At 39.5% G+C, this 15,806-nt stretch overlaps 1 protein-coding gene across 6 annotated transcripts in view; it reads left to right on the forward strand.

The window, feature by feature from the left end:
* LRBA (LPS responsive beige-like anchor protein) overlaps positions 1 to 15,806 on the forward strand; it is a 361,620-nt gene that overhangs the window by 138,795 nt on the left and 207,019 nt on the right. For all 6 annotated transcript variants that reach the window (XM_053403139.1, XM_053403142.1, XM_053403140.1 and 3 more), the window contains one exon: positions 15,263 to 15,429. In XM_053403139.1, the coding sequence (XP_053259114.1) occupies positions 15,263 to 15,429 (167 nt within the window). The remainder of the gene's footprint in view (positions 1 to 15,262; positions 15,430 to 15,806) is intronic.

Genomic DNA, 15,806 nt, shown 5'->3' on the forward strand with positions numbered 1-15,806 from the left:
GCTAAATCTGGAGTGACTTGAACCTGATTTTTATTATTATTTAAAGGGAAGTCTATTAAATATTCATAGATACTGTGAATGCTTATAGGTGCCACAAATACAACGTATTCTTTCAGGGTTTTCTGTGAACATCTCCTGCAAAAATGGGGTGATGACACCACTGCCATAACCTCTTAAAAGTAAATGGTAAACATGTGTACTGGAAAATAGGTGTAGCACCATGTCACTTCTAGCAGGGGGGAAATTGTGAAGCACCCCAAACAGAAATGGGTCTGAATCCATGGCAATGTCCCTTCAAGTAGTATGCATATGTTAATAACAGTCTGCATGCAATTTGGATTATGTGTTTGAGCACTAGCTGTTGGTGGTTTTATTAGGAGCTCTGAAAATCAGTGGTACAGTGATTTGCACATCAGTTTTGGGCACTTGTTGTCTACACTGACCGTCAGTGGCCCTCTAAGGTTTCAGGCAGGTCATCCTACCTGGGACCTTCTGCATGCAAAGTGGATGCTTAATAGTCCCAACTGTGATATATGCAAGAGTGATTAAGAGACAAGCATAAGAATGTTAAATATAAAGTGATGAACAAAGAAAATATAAGTGTGAATAAAATATGTTTCATTTTATACTGCTTTGTTTGGATGTTGATGGCTTGTGACTGGCCAGTCAGTTTCTCAGTAGTATAAACAGCTATTCTTCAAAATGCAGCATGTTTTACACACACACACACACACACAGAGAGAGAGAGAGAGAGAGAGAGAGAGAGAGATACGCAGGTTACAATTTTTGTGGTTTATAAGTAAGGCATGCATCGTTTCCTTTTTGTGGTGATGTCTTTACTTAAATTATGCATTTGTCGCAAATTGCAATAGTCTTACGTTCTGATTATTAGCAGTTTGTCAATATAACTGGGATATTCATTGGATTCTTCTTTGTTGTAAATCATATTAGGCAGCTAACTTCTCTGCATGATTGCCCTTCAATAATTAAATCTAGCATTTCCAGCTGCTGTAAAATTTGTTGCCCTTTTCCCTTCAGTTATGTTTCTTCATGCGTATTAGTTGGACTTCTCTATAGCCCTAATTTTCACCCTGTGCCAATTTATAGGCTATAGTTAAGCAGCAATAAGCTGTTCATGTTTTGGTTTATGGCTTATGTTGAATATGAATGTAAATGTAGTCATGCCTTGCTCAAAAGATACAGGTAGTTTCTAACTTATTTCACGTGTCCTCCTTTGCAAAAATAAAATAATGTTTTCTGTGAGTCTTCCCTTTCCTTATAGCTAAGCATCAGATATGCTTTATCTATTAAATCTTAGCTTTTGAGTAGTCTTGAGAAACATTTCCTGTATTGTGTTTACACACATGAACATGTTAGAACTCTCTCTTTTTTTAAAAAAAGAAGGCAAAATAATGAAGACAATAATCATAGGAACAGTTTATTAGGAGCAACCAATACTGGAAATCAGCCCTAAGCCATTACGCCTTCTTACAGCATTAGTAATACAACCATCACATAGCTGTGAGATAGGATAGGCACAGGCCATAATTTGGGCCAGGCAAAGGTGGCAACAGGATTTCCTGGGCTGGGTATACTGTATGTGGATCGGGCCCCTCCCAGATCTACATATATATATATATATATGTATGTTAATGTATGTATAATAGCATACATAATATATGTGTGTCAATATATGTATTAACATATATTAACCTAGCTTATCTCACGGAGATGCTGCAAATATAAAAGGGGGAAAGAGAGGGAAACATGCACAATGTTTAGCTCCCGAGTGGAAAAGCAAAATAGAAATATATGTTATGCATATATGTTGCACATAGTTAAAGTATGGAATCAGCTCGCATGGGAGACGGTGATGACATCTGAAGAGGATTCAATAAATTTATGGAGGCCAAGGCCAACAATAGCAAGATACCACTTTGATTCATCTTGCAATTTCCCTATCCTTCCCCTTTCTATATTTAGCTTGTTTGTGCATCTAAGGGATGAGGGCGGCTAATGTAAAACCCTGAACTTCAAGGAAAAAGAGGGAAAGCATTTGTAGGATTCTGCTTTTTCAGCCATACTAGACTAGTGCAGAATGTGAACAGATTCATTTTAAAAGTTTGTTTCCATACAATAATATGTAAATAGGAGAAAACATACACTATTGGCTTGGGGGGGAAAATATGGCATTAAAAGGTGGGAAATAAGAGGTATTTCTTGAGATAATTTATGTGCTCTCTGTGTTTGTGTATTATGCATGTAGAACAATTGCAAGTGAGGCTTCCAGACATCTGGAGAAATCTGACTTTATTATTTTTCAATTTGCAAAAAAAGAAAGAAAAAGAAAAAGCATTTTATCTTAACATGTTGTGTTAAGGGCTTTCCATGTTTACTCAAGCTCCAAATTGCAACTGTCAAGGGCAATGTAGATACTGGTATGGTACCCAGTGATAATTCAGGCTTCCCCACTATTTGGAGCTGGATGGCTGTTAACAGCTGAAGAGCGAGCAGTGCCGTTTATAGATGCATCAGGCATAATATATTAGCTGCGTAGGTAAGGAGTGTTTGGGGAAGCTGCACGTGAAGAAATTCTGACTGGAAATTCACCACACATTGCTGTGGTGGGGGAAAGACATTGCATTTTATCAGGTAGCATCAGGCAGAAATTTGTATCTGTTTACATCCCTGCTAAATATAGACACTAGCTGGGGGTGCAGTTTGGCTTGGTTGCCCACTTGCTGATCCAGAGGCTTTTAAATTTATATCCCTCCCCTTGCCTTTCAAACTGTTTTTGCTCATCTGTAATTTCTTCTCCGCCTTTCCTTTCATACTTTGCACCCAAACTGCCACATTCTTTCATTTTTCCAATAACGTTAATGTCAAATTATTATTGATTTTACTTTATAAATTACAGTGGTACCTCGGGTTAAGTACTTAATTCGTTCCGGAGGTCCGTACTTAACCTGAAACTGTTCTTAATCTGAAGCACCACTTTAGCTAATGGGCCCTCCTGCTGCTGCCGCGCCACCAGAGCACGATTTCTGTTCTCATCCTGAAGCAAAGTTCTTAACCTGAAGCACTATTTCTGGGTTAGCGGAGTCTGTAACCTGAAGCGTATGTAACCTGAAGCGTATGTAACCTGAGGTACCACTGTATCTTTTACCTCTTTCTGACTTCCATTAGCATCTTCTCTCTGCCTTTCCCCAAGATGCGGGATATCTTCCTCGCTTGTGTATCCTCCCCAGATTTTTCTGACTTTAGCCACCATACAGGAAGATGCTGGTGCTGGTAATCAGGTCCAACCAAAAGGCTATAGCTTAGCCAGGGGGATCAGCTGAACCCCTTTGCGCTCTACTGAATCTTCTCTCACAACAGGTTCATACTGAGCATATGAGGGGGGGAATCCTTATAAATTCTTATTACCTACAAATATGACTTTTTAATTTAGCTGGTTTGTGAAATTCAAGAAAAACTACAAACACGTTACACGGCTATTAGAAAAAAAAGGACATGGTAGATGTTCCCCTTGAGCTAATATGTCGAACTCTTATCCAAAGGTGAAATTATAATCTCCCCACACTCTACAAGTTATGCAATGTAAAGGGATGAACAAACTAGCTACTTTCTTGTTAAGTTTCGCAGGAATTAATAAAAAATACTATTTAAAAGATGGAATTGAAAAAAATAAAGACATTGCTGGATTTGGATCAGTGTAATTCAAAAAAGACTAATGGGTTGTTTTAAAAAGGATGACAGTGTTTGCCGAAGCAGCATGACGTTATGGTAGAGACTTCCTTTTGTAAAAGATCTTCTGCTTGAAATTCTGAAGAAGCTAGTAATGGTTATGCTTTTTATATAATAATTTTCATATGTTGTTAGCTACTAACTATGAAGAAAGTATATTTCAATTATGGTCAACAACATTTTCAGCATTATTTTTTTTAAACTGGGATAATCTTGTAACAGTACAATGGGGGTCGGTGGAAGGCTTTGTTTCTCAGCTGAATAATAATTTAAAAATACAATAAAGTTTAGCATTCCCTGCCAAAACTGAGCCAGGCCAATGTTTAAGTAGGAAGAGAGGGGTTTATTCAAGATATATGTATGGGCGCAACTAGATGTTACATAGCAGATCCACAATCTGGATTTCCCTTCCTGATTTCTGTTATTTTTGTTTACTTTAAACAATTTGCATCCTGCCCTTCAAAAACTTTTTTTAAAAAAATTTGCCTTAAATCATACTAAGATTAAATCAATGGAAACCAGCAACAGTAAGACTGGAATCCTATAGGATCTTTTAGATCTCCTCCTATGAGGACAGAAAGAGAGGTCTTCCATTGGAGAGGAAGATATGACTCCACAATACTCCTTCTACCTCCAGAAACCTCTGCATCCTTTGCCTTACTCAACACAAGAGCTCTGTTGGTAGATGCAAAGTGGAATAGCATTCCCTGTTACCCAGCGTACCCTCTTGGTGTGTGTATGGCATTGTGTTTCCCCCCTATCATTGGAAACAATTGAAGACAGTGGGAGGGAAATTGAATGGCTCTCTCTCACCCACAGCCTGAAATGGACAAATGTGGATGGAAGTTCATTAAAGGTAAAGGTAAAGGGACCCCTGACCATTAGGTCCAGTCGTGGCCAACTCTTGGGTTGCGGCACTTTATTGGCCAAGGGAGCCAGTGTACAGCTTCCGGGTCATGTGGCCAGCATGACTAAGCCACTTCTGGCGAACCAGAGCAGTGTACGGAAATGGCGTTTACCTTCCCGCTGCAGCGGTACCTATTTATCTACTTGCACTAGCGTGCTTTCAGACTGCTAGGTTGGCAGGAGCTGGGACCGAGCAACGGGAGCTCACCCCGTCGTGGGGATTCGAACCACTGACCTTCTGATCAGCAAGTCCTAGGCTCTGTGGTTCATCTACCTTCAGTTCTCCCTCCCTCACTCCCTCTTTGGATTGATCTGTAGAAATGTATAGTAAAATAGTATGTAAGAGTAGCATAAAACCAATTTATCAAGTAAAACTATTAAAAGGCCTGGGTTTTGAGATCAAGTAAATAACTTTGCAAGTTGTTAACATTTTTTGGAGGGGGGAGGGTTGCATCAGATCATGATTATTATATTGCTGGGGGAGGGCCCAGCTGCTCCTTGCCCAGCATACTTTCCTCTACAGAGCAAATAGCAACTTCAGGAGAAGGGAAAACAGCACGGGTCAGAAGAACCAAGACTCTGATCTGATGCAGGGATGCAAGGGAGCACAGGATATGCAAAGATGCAGCTGTAGAAACTGGTAATCTTTGCCAGCTGCTATTAACTTCTTCAAAAGCAAAACGGGGGATATCCATAAATTCTGTATATCTCCCATATAACTTGTAGCTGAACCCTAAGAACAATTTCTCATTAGTGGAGATCTGTGTGAGTGAACAGTGATGTGTCTCACAGTGTTCAGGGCCCCTGGAATATTTGAGAGGGATCCAAAAATGAGACATACTTAATGCATCTTCTGTTATGTCCATGTAAAATCCTTCAGAGTATTGCTGGCAAGTGATCAATCTATCATATCTGAATTCTGCCCTTCCAATCGGGAGCTTGGTGTGGCACTAAGTTATCCCATTTTATTCTCACTGCAGGATTGTGAGTTTTGGAGGATAAAAGAGTTCCTGGCTCATGGCCACTTGGTGAGCTTCATGGGAATTTGAACCCTTTCCCAGTTTAGTTCCAACAACTCTGTCTGCAACGCTGCACACTTCCTGTATGATGTAAATGTATGTTTAGTGCAGATACAGCAGCATGGCTGATGTCTGACGTTGAATAGTCCTCTTCATAGAATAAGAAAGAGAAGGAGCATTGTTGGTATTGTACTTCCTTGATCTATGTGTCTGGGTTGTTGGCTTGCTGCTGAGAAATAACTGTTCCATATTAAGTTGTCTGTAAGCAAGAATAAATTTTCCTGTGGGACATAATTGATAAATCTTAATAGATTTCTCATTTTTTTCCTGCTCCATTATCAAAGTGCTGGTAGAATTTTAGCTATAGGTGATCATAGGGAGTGACCTAAATTGATTTAGCTGGCTCTGTGATCATACCTTGCCTCTGTGCTTTGTGTCACTACACAGCTACACTATGGCGGCCCCAAATTTATCTAGTATGGACTGGTTAAGGACCTATAAGAAAGAATCCAAAGAGTAGTTCTAGCAGGGGCATAAAGTTGTAACAAACCTTTAATTAATTAGAGCCTATTTTCTAATGTCCACTTGTCCTAAAGTCTAATTTGTGTCGAATCTTGCCCATTCCAAACCAAGAGAGACCTCCTCTGTGGAAAAGTCCTGGGGCCTTGCATAGAATCACAGTACAGATAAAAACCCTAAGGAACCCTCAAATGTCCTAAGGTAGTGGAGTGCCTCATGTCATGCATGTCTCACCTGAGCCACCTGATCATAGCCCAAGCCCTGAGTCTCAAATATCATCCTACACTCAAGCCCAGAGTTGGCATAGGTCTGCCTGCCTGCCTGCCTGCCTGCCTGCCTGCCTGCAGGGTCTATGTATGACTAGAGGTCTCATTAGATGCAAGGCCTTTTTGGGAGGAGGGAAAAGACTCCATTGTGAATAGCAGCCCAGCAGATGACCAGGAAGAAGAGGAGCTAGCAGTGAGAATTTAAGTCTTTCTGTCGCCTCTGGAGCCTTGCTAGATTAAAAGCTTGTTGTTGAGCTCATAGCCTCCAGCTCCGGAACTTACACAGCTCTGGAACTCCCTACTTGGCCCCAGCTCCCTCATTTGGTGCTGATCATGGACAGTTTGTTTAAGCACCATCGTTATATTGAACAATAGATTGGGCATGGTGACTGGTAGGAAGGGAAGGAATGTAGGAATAGAAACTTAAAAGTAGGGCAACATACTGTGCTAGATTTGAATGTGATCGCAGGTACTTTACTGGCACAGGCTACTAGATTGTACATCAGCAGTTTTTCCTCCATCCTACATTTGCCTTCCTGCAACTGACACTCCACAATTGTCAACCAAGGATAGTTCAAACCTTATCATAAACTGCTGCTGCTTTTATTTCTACTTCTGTTTTCTCAAGGTATGTTTTTAACGTTTCAAGTCTCACTTACCTTAGAATTGCAAAAGGGCATTCTTAGATTGAAGCATTCTTAACTAACCTTTTAATCTAAAAGAGTAGCGTTGCCTGCCAGTACAAAGCCCTTCATGGCTTGGGACCTAGGTATTTGTAGAAGTGCCTTTCCCATTATCTGCCAACCCATGCCGTAAGATTTTCTGATGATTCTGTTGTCAGCCATGGTCAATTATGTGATGATGCAGTGCAAGTCCCTCTCTGTTACAACACCCCACTTGTGGAATTCCTTCTATTGTAGGTACAATTGTCTCCTTTGCTGGCATCTGTTTGACATCAGCTGAAGACATCTCTGTTTCTTTTGGTTTTGGTGGACAGGTGTTGGTTGGTTGTTCTGTTAGCTATAGCCGCTGAATCACTGTATTAGTAGGTGTGTGGTTTTAATGTTGATGTTTTGATACATGTATTAATGTTTTACACCTCCTTGGGAACCTTTGCTGAAGGGAGGTTCAAAAATGTAATAATTAATAATTGCAAAAAATACATCCACAGTTATAAACCACAATACATTTAAGCATGGTTTTGAATTAAACATGAAGTATACATGCTAGTCTTAACCAATTGTGCAAATGTAATTGGAAGGAACGCTTTCATTTATAGAAATCTCTAGTAAGTCACTAAAGTACACTTCAAATTATCTTTCAGCTTGAAAGTGCTAATAACAAAATGGCTGTTTAAACAGGTTTTAATTCCAGTCAATGTTCAGTCAGTATTTATAATGCCAAAATTACTAAAAACATAAATATCCTTAGATTCTTCTATCAAGCCATGAAGAAGTGAATTATTGAAAAGATAAAAATAAATTTGTTTGCTTTCTGTCAGAGTTCATATCCACAGCCAACCTTGATAGAAGACCAGAATGATTTAGACAAGTTTGCTTTGGAGATTCATAACATATGCTTGCTGGACAGAATTGAGTTATCTGTGCTCTGGAGAGTAAGTTATTGTAGCAGGAGCTGACAGAGATGAAGATAACTGAGGGAAATTCAATTACCTTTTAGTGTTTTCCTTCTAATAGGATTCTTAATGTGAAAAAGATCCTTAGATGATGCGCCTCTGTTGCTTGGTGAGATCTACTTTGATACGTGCCTCCAGAATAAAGTGAACTCTCCTTTCTAGGCCTTCATTAGGAATGAAACATGTGACTGCTTCTTAAATGTTGTATTAGATTTCAGGGATTAGATCAAACATTGTCAGTGGTAGACCACATATTCTTCCTTAAAAAACAAAACAACCCAAATCATTATTTTTAAATGCTGCTTTTTTAGTTTAGAAAACAATGAAATAAAAGGATTGCGTGTACATTTGCTGGTCCTTATCTACCACTATTGTTATGTTGAATCCTTTTGCTAAATACACTTCAACAGTACTTCCTATATTGAGCAGTGAGACTGAAATTGGTTCTTGTTCAGGTACCTAGGCTCTCTGTGAAAGAAGTACAGTTCTTTTGAATGAAATGTTTGCTACATGTTTGTGAGAACCTAGGTCAAATATATTGCCTTAAATAATATCTGAATGAGATATTTTACAACAGTTTCTTGTTTTTCCTCTTTTCCCCGGCAACAACTGTTTGTTGTGTGAGGCAGCCTGATAAGACTTCAACAATGACAGTCTTCCTCATATGGACACAGAGAATACAGCAGCAAAGTTAGACCAAAAGTATAGTTTATTTTGGTGCCTAAATCTAGTTGCTAGAAGAGAAAACTGAGAAGGAACATGGTGTCTGGAATGCACTCAGAGGTGTAGGCAACTCATCTTGGCATTAAGACTACCAGAGTAGATTATTCATCTCCTTCTGTCTGCCTATGATAATGCCATTCTTAAGAGTGCAAGCGTTGTATAGTTATTAGGAAGTTTTAAAAACAATTGCTCAGCTTAAGTAGGGTAGAGGTAAAATTATACGTCTTAACCTGTTATCAATATTGCATTTCTGCCTTGCCATGTAGAAACTTTCAACCCACAAGTAATTGTCACAAGTGGCTGTTGCTTTGCACAGGCATTTTGCCACATCTACCCATGCATGTACAAAGGAGCCATGGCTTAATGTGGCTTTATAAAACATTTCTATCTAATGGTGGGTTGCGTGTATACACAGAAGTATATCCTTTGTGAGGAATTTGTAGAGCATACCTTGGCTCTCACTTTATCCAGATCAAAGTATTTTTGGACATGACTGATTTTCTTTTCAGGTTTTGAGCTGTATAAATATGGCTTAGCCTGCAGTCAGTTCAAAAAAGAGGAAAGATAGCGCCATAAGAAAGTATATTCCTTTCAGTGTTCTAGCTTGACTGATTTGATGAAAGCATGATGTACTGTGAGGGGGCGAAGCAGTTAATATGATTAGCTGTAATTTAGTTATCGTAAACACATTTGCAATCTGATTTTGTAACCGATGTAGTTTTCTTCTTTTGGGTACTCTGTACTTGAGCAGAAAATAAAAACATCTTAGTTTGTGTAATGGGCCACCGATAACAGTAAACATTTGTGTGTGTGTGTGTCTGTACCTTTCAAAAACAATCTGAAATATTTAGTAAGCACACTCTTTTTTGCAAGAGGGATGTAGTTTTTTTAAAGCTTGTGTTTATTTCTGATTTTAAGCTAGAGTTTGATAGGTTTGTTGATTTGTTGTTTCTGTCTGGCCACAAGTTGTAGCTGCTTGTGTATTTTAGAATCCTAATATCATGAAGTTTCTGATTACTTGCCAGCAACTTCTGTTAGTTTGGGGTTGCCTTGTGTGAGCAGAAGAACAATTTTTTATCTAACCTTCCCCTGCCCACTGATTTCTCTCTTCTAACTACAGTGTACATGTCTCATCTCCTACCATTCTGGAAATCCTTACCAGCCCTCAGGTAGGTTTTGGGAGAGACAGGAAGCAACAGTGGAGGGGAAGGAATTGGGTTTTTAACATGAGCAGAACTCACCTTCCACTTACCCAGAATCCTTCCTGCTTGAATATTGTTGGCAGTGATCTTTAGCAGTAATTTTGTGTCATGGACGTGAAGAAACTTTGTAAGCATAATGTCATGTGATCTTTACAAAAGAGAAGTTGTAGCTCTGTATTCTGCTCTTTGTGTGTGTCACCTTGTTTAAACTCAGTGTTTCATAGTTTTAAGCATACAAATAAACACCAGGAAGGTTCGCTACCGTATTTCCTTTTAATAGCTACAATATAGCTACAGTACACCAATAGAAGAAGAATTTATTTCATTATCCCCAGAGGGGTGGCCATGTTGCAGGGGGAAAAAAGGAGTTTTGTACTGCTTGATGGACTAACACATTTATTTCGGCATCAGCTTTTGTGGGCTGCTGTCCACTTCACCAGATGAGTGATACGACCAACGATACAACCACACCTGACTCATCAGACAGAGTCACAACTTAAGAATTTCCATCAGCATTTCTCAAACTACACTACCCACCCAAAGAAGGTTGTTGGTGGGGCAGGAAGAGAGAGAGAAATAGATGCACAAGGCTAGACTGGTACTTAGGAACAACCTACTACAGTAGAGAAAAAGACAGAACATTACTTGTCACTTAACGGTTTTCAGCTGAAACCAATAGGACAATGACACTTCCTTCTCACAGACCTTTGATGGTAGGGTGTTTACAGACGGGCCCCAACTAAGACAGCTACTCATCAGCAACTACAGACACATAGTGATATAGGAGAGAGATGAACATAGGGACTAACTGCTGCTACAGACCCAGATAAGAATAAGAATAAGGATACCAACTGTGTCCCCATGTCTACTCTGGCACCACTGTTATAGGGCTTCAGTGTGTCATCCACCTTGTCAGGGATCCAGTCACTCGTTCATCTTCCAGTCAACAGTGCGGCTGCAGCTTTTTGAGCCAATTGAAGTTTCTGAGTACTTTTCAAAGGCAGCTCCACGTAGAGTGTGTTATATAGTAATCCAAACATCCTGCCTGAAGAGTTCTGAAGAACTTGGAAGCTTGTTTGCTGTTTTGTCACACTTTGTGACACAAATCTGTCTGGAATGTGTCCTTGAACTGTGATAATTCCTCGTGTGTGTGTAAGGAATGTAGTCTAGTGTACAAAGATCATCATCCATTGCTCTGCCTACATTTGCATCTGGCCCAATCCACTTTTTTCCACTCTGCCCCACCCACCATTAACATGTGGACCCTAGGTGGTGAACCATGAAGTGAAGTGGCCCTCAGGAGGGTAAAAAAATTACCTACTTTTAGTTGGTCTTAATACAGTCGTACCTTGGATGTTGAACGGAGTCCGTTCCGGAAGTCCATTCGACTTCCAAAACGTTCAGAAACCAAAGCGCTGCTTCTGATTGGCTGCAGGAAGCTCCTGTTACCAATTGGAAGCTGTGGAAGCCAAGCCGGACGTTCAGCTTCTGAAAATCGTTTGAAAACCGGAACACTCACTTCAGGGTTTCGATCGTTTGGGAGCCAAGGCGTTTGAGATCCAAGGTATAACTGTATAAGATATTGCTGCAGTATGATTTTAGCATTCTCTTTGTTAGAATTCTACTCTTTGTCTAACTGGTGCCTTTCTTATGGAGCATCTACCTTTCAGTGAGAAGGACACAGAGAAAGCAACTGCCTTAAGCACAAATTAAATCTCAAAGGAAGTAGAATAGAGCAGTTATTAAATTGAACATGCATTCTTATCTATATGCTTATTTCCTTCTGTTACCTATAGAAAACATATTCTTATTGTCATGTAAAAATATCAACCCTCTTTTGACTAGCACCAGTATATCACATTATTGTGCTTTATAGAACTTTCCTTGTACTGATTATAATGCTTCTAATCATGAGATAGTCTTAACACTTTATTTTCTTAAGACCCTGGGGTGTGGAGGGAGGGCTACTTTTACTATGTTAATAATAACCAGGATCCCCTATATATGGCAAAGCAATGAGACCACAACAGATTTCTGTAACAAATAGCTTTCGAAAAAAGTTAATTTATATGCAGATCCTGAATCTTCAGATCCGTTAAGGGCTAGATAAATGATGATGATGCAGAGGGCGGAGGCTGCAGGTTGCAGAGATGAAAAGCCAATACATTGTATTCAGTCCATTAAAACAAGAAGAAATAGAAAAGATACCTTGATAAGTGTTCTGCCTGTGTTAACCTTGATGGCTATTATCGGGGGAGGGGAAAGGGGGCATGCTGCTATATCTATTTCATTGGCTTGGGCTTTTTCATGCTGAAAGAAATCAATACTTTGAGTCGTTGGATGACAGAAGCATCACTTCAGAATTGAAGGTGGCTGTCAGACATTGTCATTGGTTGACTTTTGTTTGCTATTGAGGTTTTAAGCTTTCATTTTTCTAAGTCTTATTCAGGAGCTTTGGAAGATTTCCCTGGGTGGCATTTCTAGTTCAGACTTTAAACGGGAGGTTAAAGGTCAAGTGCAAAAGATCTAACAGAAAAACGCAGGAGCTTGTTCCATTTACTAAAATCTGTGGTTCGGATGGGAATTTGCATTTGTAGGTGGTATGTTCTTGTTTTCCCTCAGATTGCTTTTTCTCTTCTTAATGATACCCTTATGGGAAATGGTTAGTAATCATTAGCTTGGATATAGTTTCTTTTTTAAAAAAAACTCAACTTAGTATTATTCAACGTAGTAACATTACACTATTATTTGTTGTGGAGCTGAAAATAGATGCATACATGGAAACATTTGTTTTCAAACATTTCTCTTTTTCTCTATACTCAGTAATACTTCTAGGAATATCCTAGTAGACTGGAATAATCATTAGTCAAAGGAGAAAATTCCCTTATTTCTCCATCCTTAATTGTTTTTCATACGAATTGTTGTTTCCCTTGATTTTTACCATGTCTTGACTGCTCTTTTCGTAACACATTTTATATGGCATTTTATCAGTGCTTATTTTCTGGGGGTACTCAGGGGTATGTAGTGCTGGCACCTTTTCCCCCAAATGATAAAGCATGGCACTTACTGTAATAACTTAATTGTGAGTACTGGCACCTTTTTTTCAAAAAAGACAAAAAGCACTGCATTTTATTATAATAAGGTCAATTATACTGTCCTTTTGTTGAAAAACCACCAGTTTAATATTGTTGCTATAGTATTAAACACTTGAATACCTTTTTAGGAGCTGACTTAGTATAACCAAAAGTTAAATTCCTATTTAAGCTCTGACTTAGTATATGAAAATTAAGCCAATGGACTACTCTCAAAATGTTGGGTTATATTCAGCATCATGTGAGCAAATTGGATGGGACTTTCCCATTCTGTTTGCCTCCCTATGCCACCAAAACTGCCCCAAAGGATCCTGCAACCCTATACAGCAGATTTTGGCAGTGTGCAGGAGGCTGCCGATGTGTGTGTGTGTGTGTGTGTGTGTGTGTGTGTGTGTGTGTATGTAAAAGGAAAGATCCGCTGTGCAAACAAAAGTCTTTTGCATGAGTAGGCTGATACCACTGGATGTCACCCACTATTAACATAAACTCTAGAGTCATAATTATTCTTCCTTTGATTACATCTTCTGAAAGTACTAGGGGCTGCTTACCCTGCACACATTGCTTGCCTATCGCACTGGCTTACCTGGTCTTGATGGGGATAAAGAAGGAGTTAGTTGGTTGGATGTGCTAGCCTTCCTTGTATATAGTGAAACAATGTGAAACAAATCAAATGGTGCACAGATGCACTGAACAGACAAAAGAACGTGCATCTTCACACAGCACATAGTTAAACTATGATATTTGTTACTGTAAGATGGCTATCAGCTTGGATGCAGTGTTTGAAACTCCCATTGTTCTAGGGTGCATTTTGTGACAAGGAATTTCATTAGTGCGAGCAGTTTCTGAGCTCTGAGCACAGTAGTACACCTAAGATTTCAGTTTAAAACTGCAGAGTGGAAGGAAAGGACGACCTTTTTCTGTCTACCCCACTTCCAGCTACTCTCTGAAGGCTGGAGAAGAGAATATAAGGGGGTGGGCATGGGAAGGACTAGACCATGTGAAAAATGAACATAATACTTTAGCCGCAGTTCATTCATTTTCAGCTTTGTATTCTTGTTATAAAAAAGTGTGCCTAGACATTACATTGTTGTGCCCATAACCTAGGTTTAAGGTGCCATTTAGATCCTAGCTTTCACATCTCAGTTTCTAACACTGCTTGGATGACTTTAGAAGGGTACCTAAGGTTCTCAGTGGCTATGGCACTTCCACAGTCAAAGGCAGCATGAATGCCAGTCGTGGGGTGGGGGGCAGGGGTCCAGCAGTAGAAGAGACCAAGTGTTTCATATATGAACCTACCATTGACCAACACTTGCTTCTTCTTGGTATATGAGAGCTACTGATGCTGGTTCCCTATGCTGTTTTGTTTTGTTTTTGAATGTCATATTCCCAAACCATAAAGTGCTACCAGATAAAATTCAATGTGCATACTTATTTAAGAGTTAATTGCATCATCACCAATCCCTTCTTAAAAAGGAACTTGGGAGCATCATGTATTTACAAAATCCTCTAGGGCTGGGGTTGAGAACCCTTTGACCTTCTAGATGTTGGGGACTCCGACTAAAATCAGCCCCAGCTAAGCCAAAGGCTAAGTGTGAACAAGTGGGTATTCACAATAAAAATCACAGCTACTTTGCTGCTCCCTGCATCCTGCTCCTTCTACACCACCTGGAGCTAAGACATGATTTGGTTAAACTTGATGTCTGAACCTGAACTCATGGTCTGTTTCCCACTGACAAATCACAAATGGTTTGCCAAGAATAAACCTTGACTATAGCTTGTAATTTTTCAGAAGCAAGGCAAACCATGAGCCTAGGTTCAGGCGAAACACTAACCCAAATTGTGGCTTAACTGTGGGTAGTGTGGTGGTAATGGGACCATGGTAGGAGCAAAGCAGCTGTGATTTACCTGCATACTCCCCCCTCCATGTTTGTTTATCTTTTTGTTTAGTACAGATATCATGGCAATTTACCTGCATACTTATGCAATCACACATAGACTTGGTTTGACTTAGTGTTATGTGTGATCTGGGTCTGTATCTTGTTGCAGAAATTCTATGTGGAGAGTCTAGTAACTTTTTCTTTGTTGACAGAACTGAGTACAAAAGTGCACAGTATTTACCATGTTTTCCTTTGTCCTCTCTTCCCCACTTCAGTCATTGTCGGCCCAGTATTCTGCAGATAAGCGAGAGGATGAGAAGATGTGTGATCATTTGATAAGGGCGGCCAAGTATCGAGATCATGTGACAGCAACTCAGCTAATACAGAAAATCATCAACATTCTGATGGATAAGCATGGAGCCTGGGGCAATTCTGCACCAAGGTAAACAGATCTTTAACATTTGGCAATATATGGATGTGTCTGCTATCACTGGTCTTGAAAGGACAGTGTTAACACTAAAATTAGATTTAAACTAACAAAAAAGCAACAGAAAATACTGATTCATTTCTACAACTTGATCATTTTTTTACTCTCAGGTTTTCCATAATGTCTCTTAAATAGAATGGAGTGCCTATGTTTAGATGTTCATTTGAGTACAAGAAGGCGGAAGTGACAATATATCTAATAAGGTGATCCAGAAACCAAAGTTGTCTCAGTGACCCACCTTTTGATTGAGATCTGTATAATCAGCTTGTAAATTATCTAATGCATTGAGTATAGAACATGATTATTTTTCACTTTATAACAATTTACAGCTA

The sequence above is a fragment of the Podarcis raffonei genome, chromosome 9 (genome assembly GCF_027172205.1).
Source record: "Podarcis raffonei isolate rPodRaf1 chromosome 9, rPodRaf1.pri, whole genome shotgun sequence".
Lineage (NCBI taxonomy): Eukaryota > Metazoa > Chordata > Lepidosauria > Squamata > Lacertidae > Podarcis > Podarcis raffonei.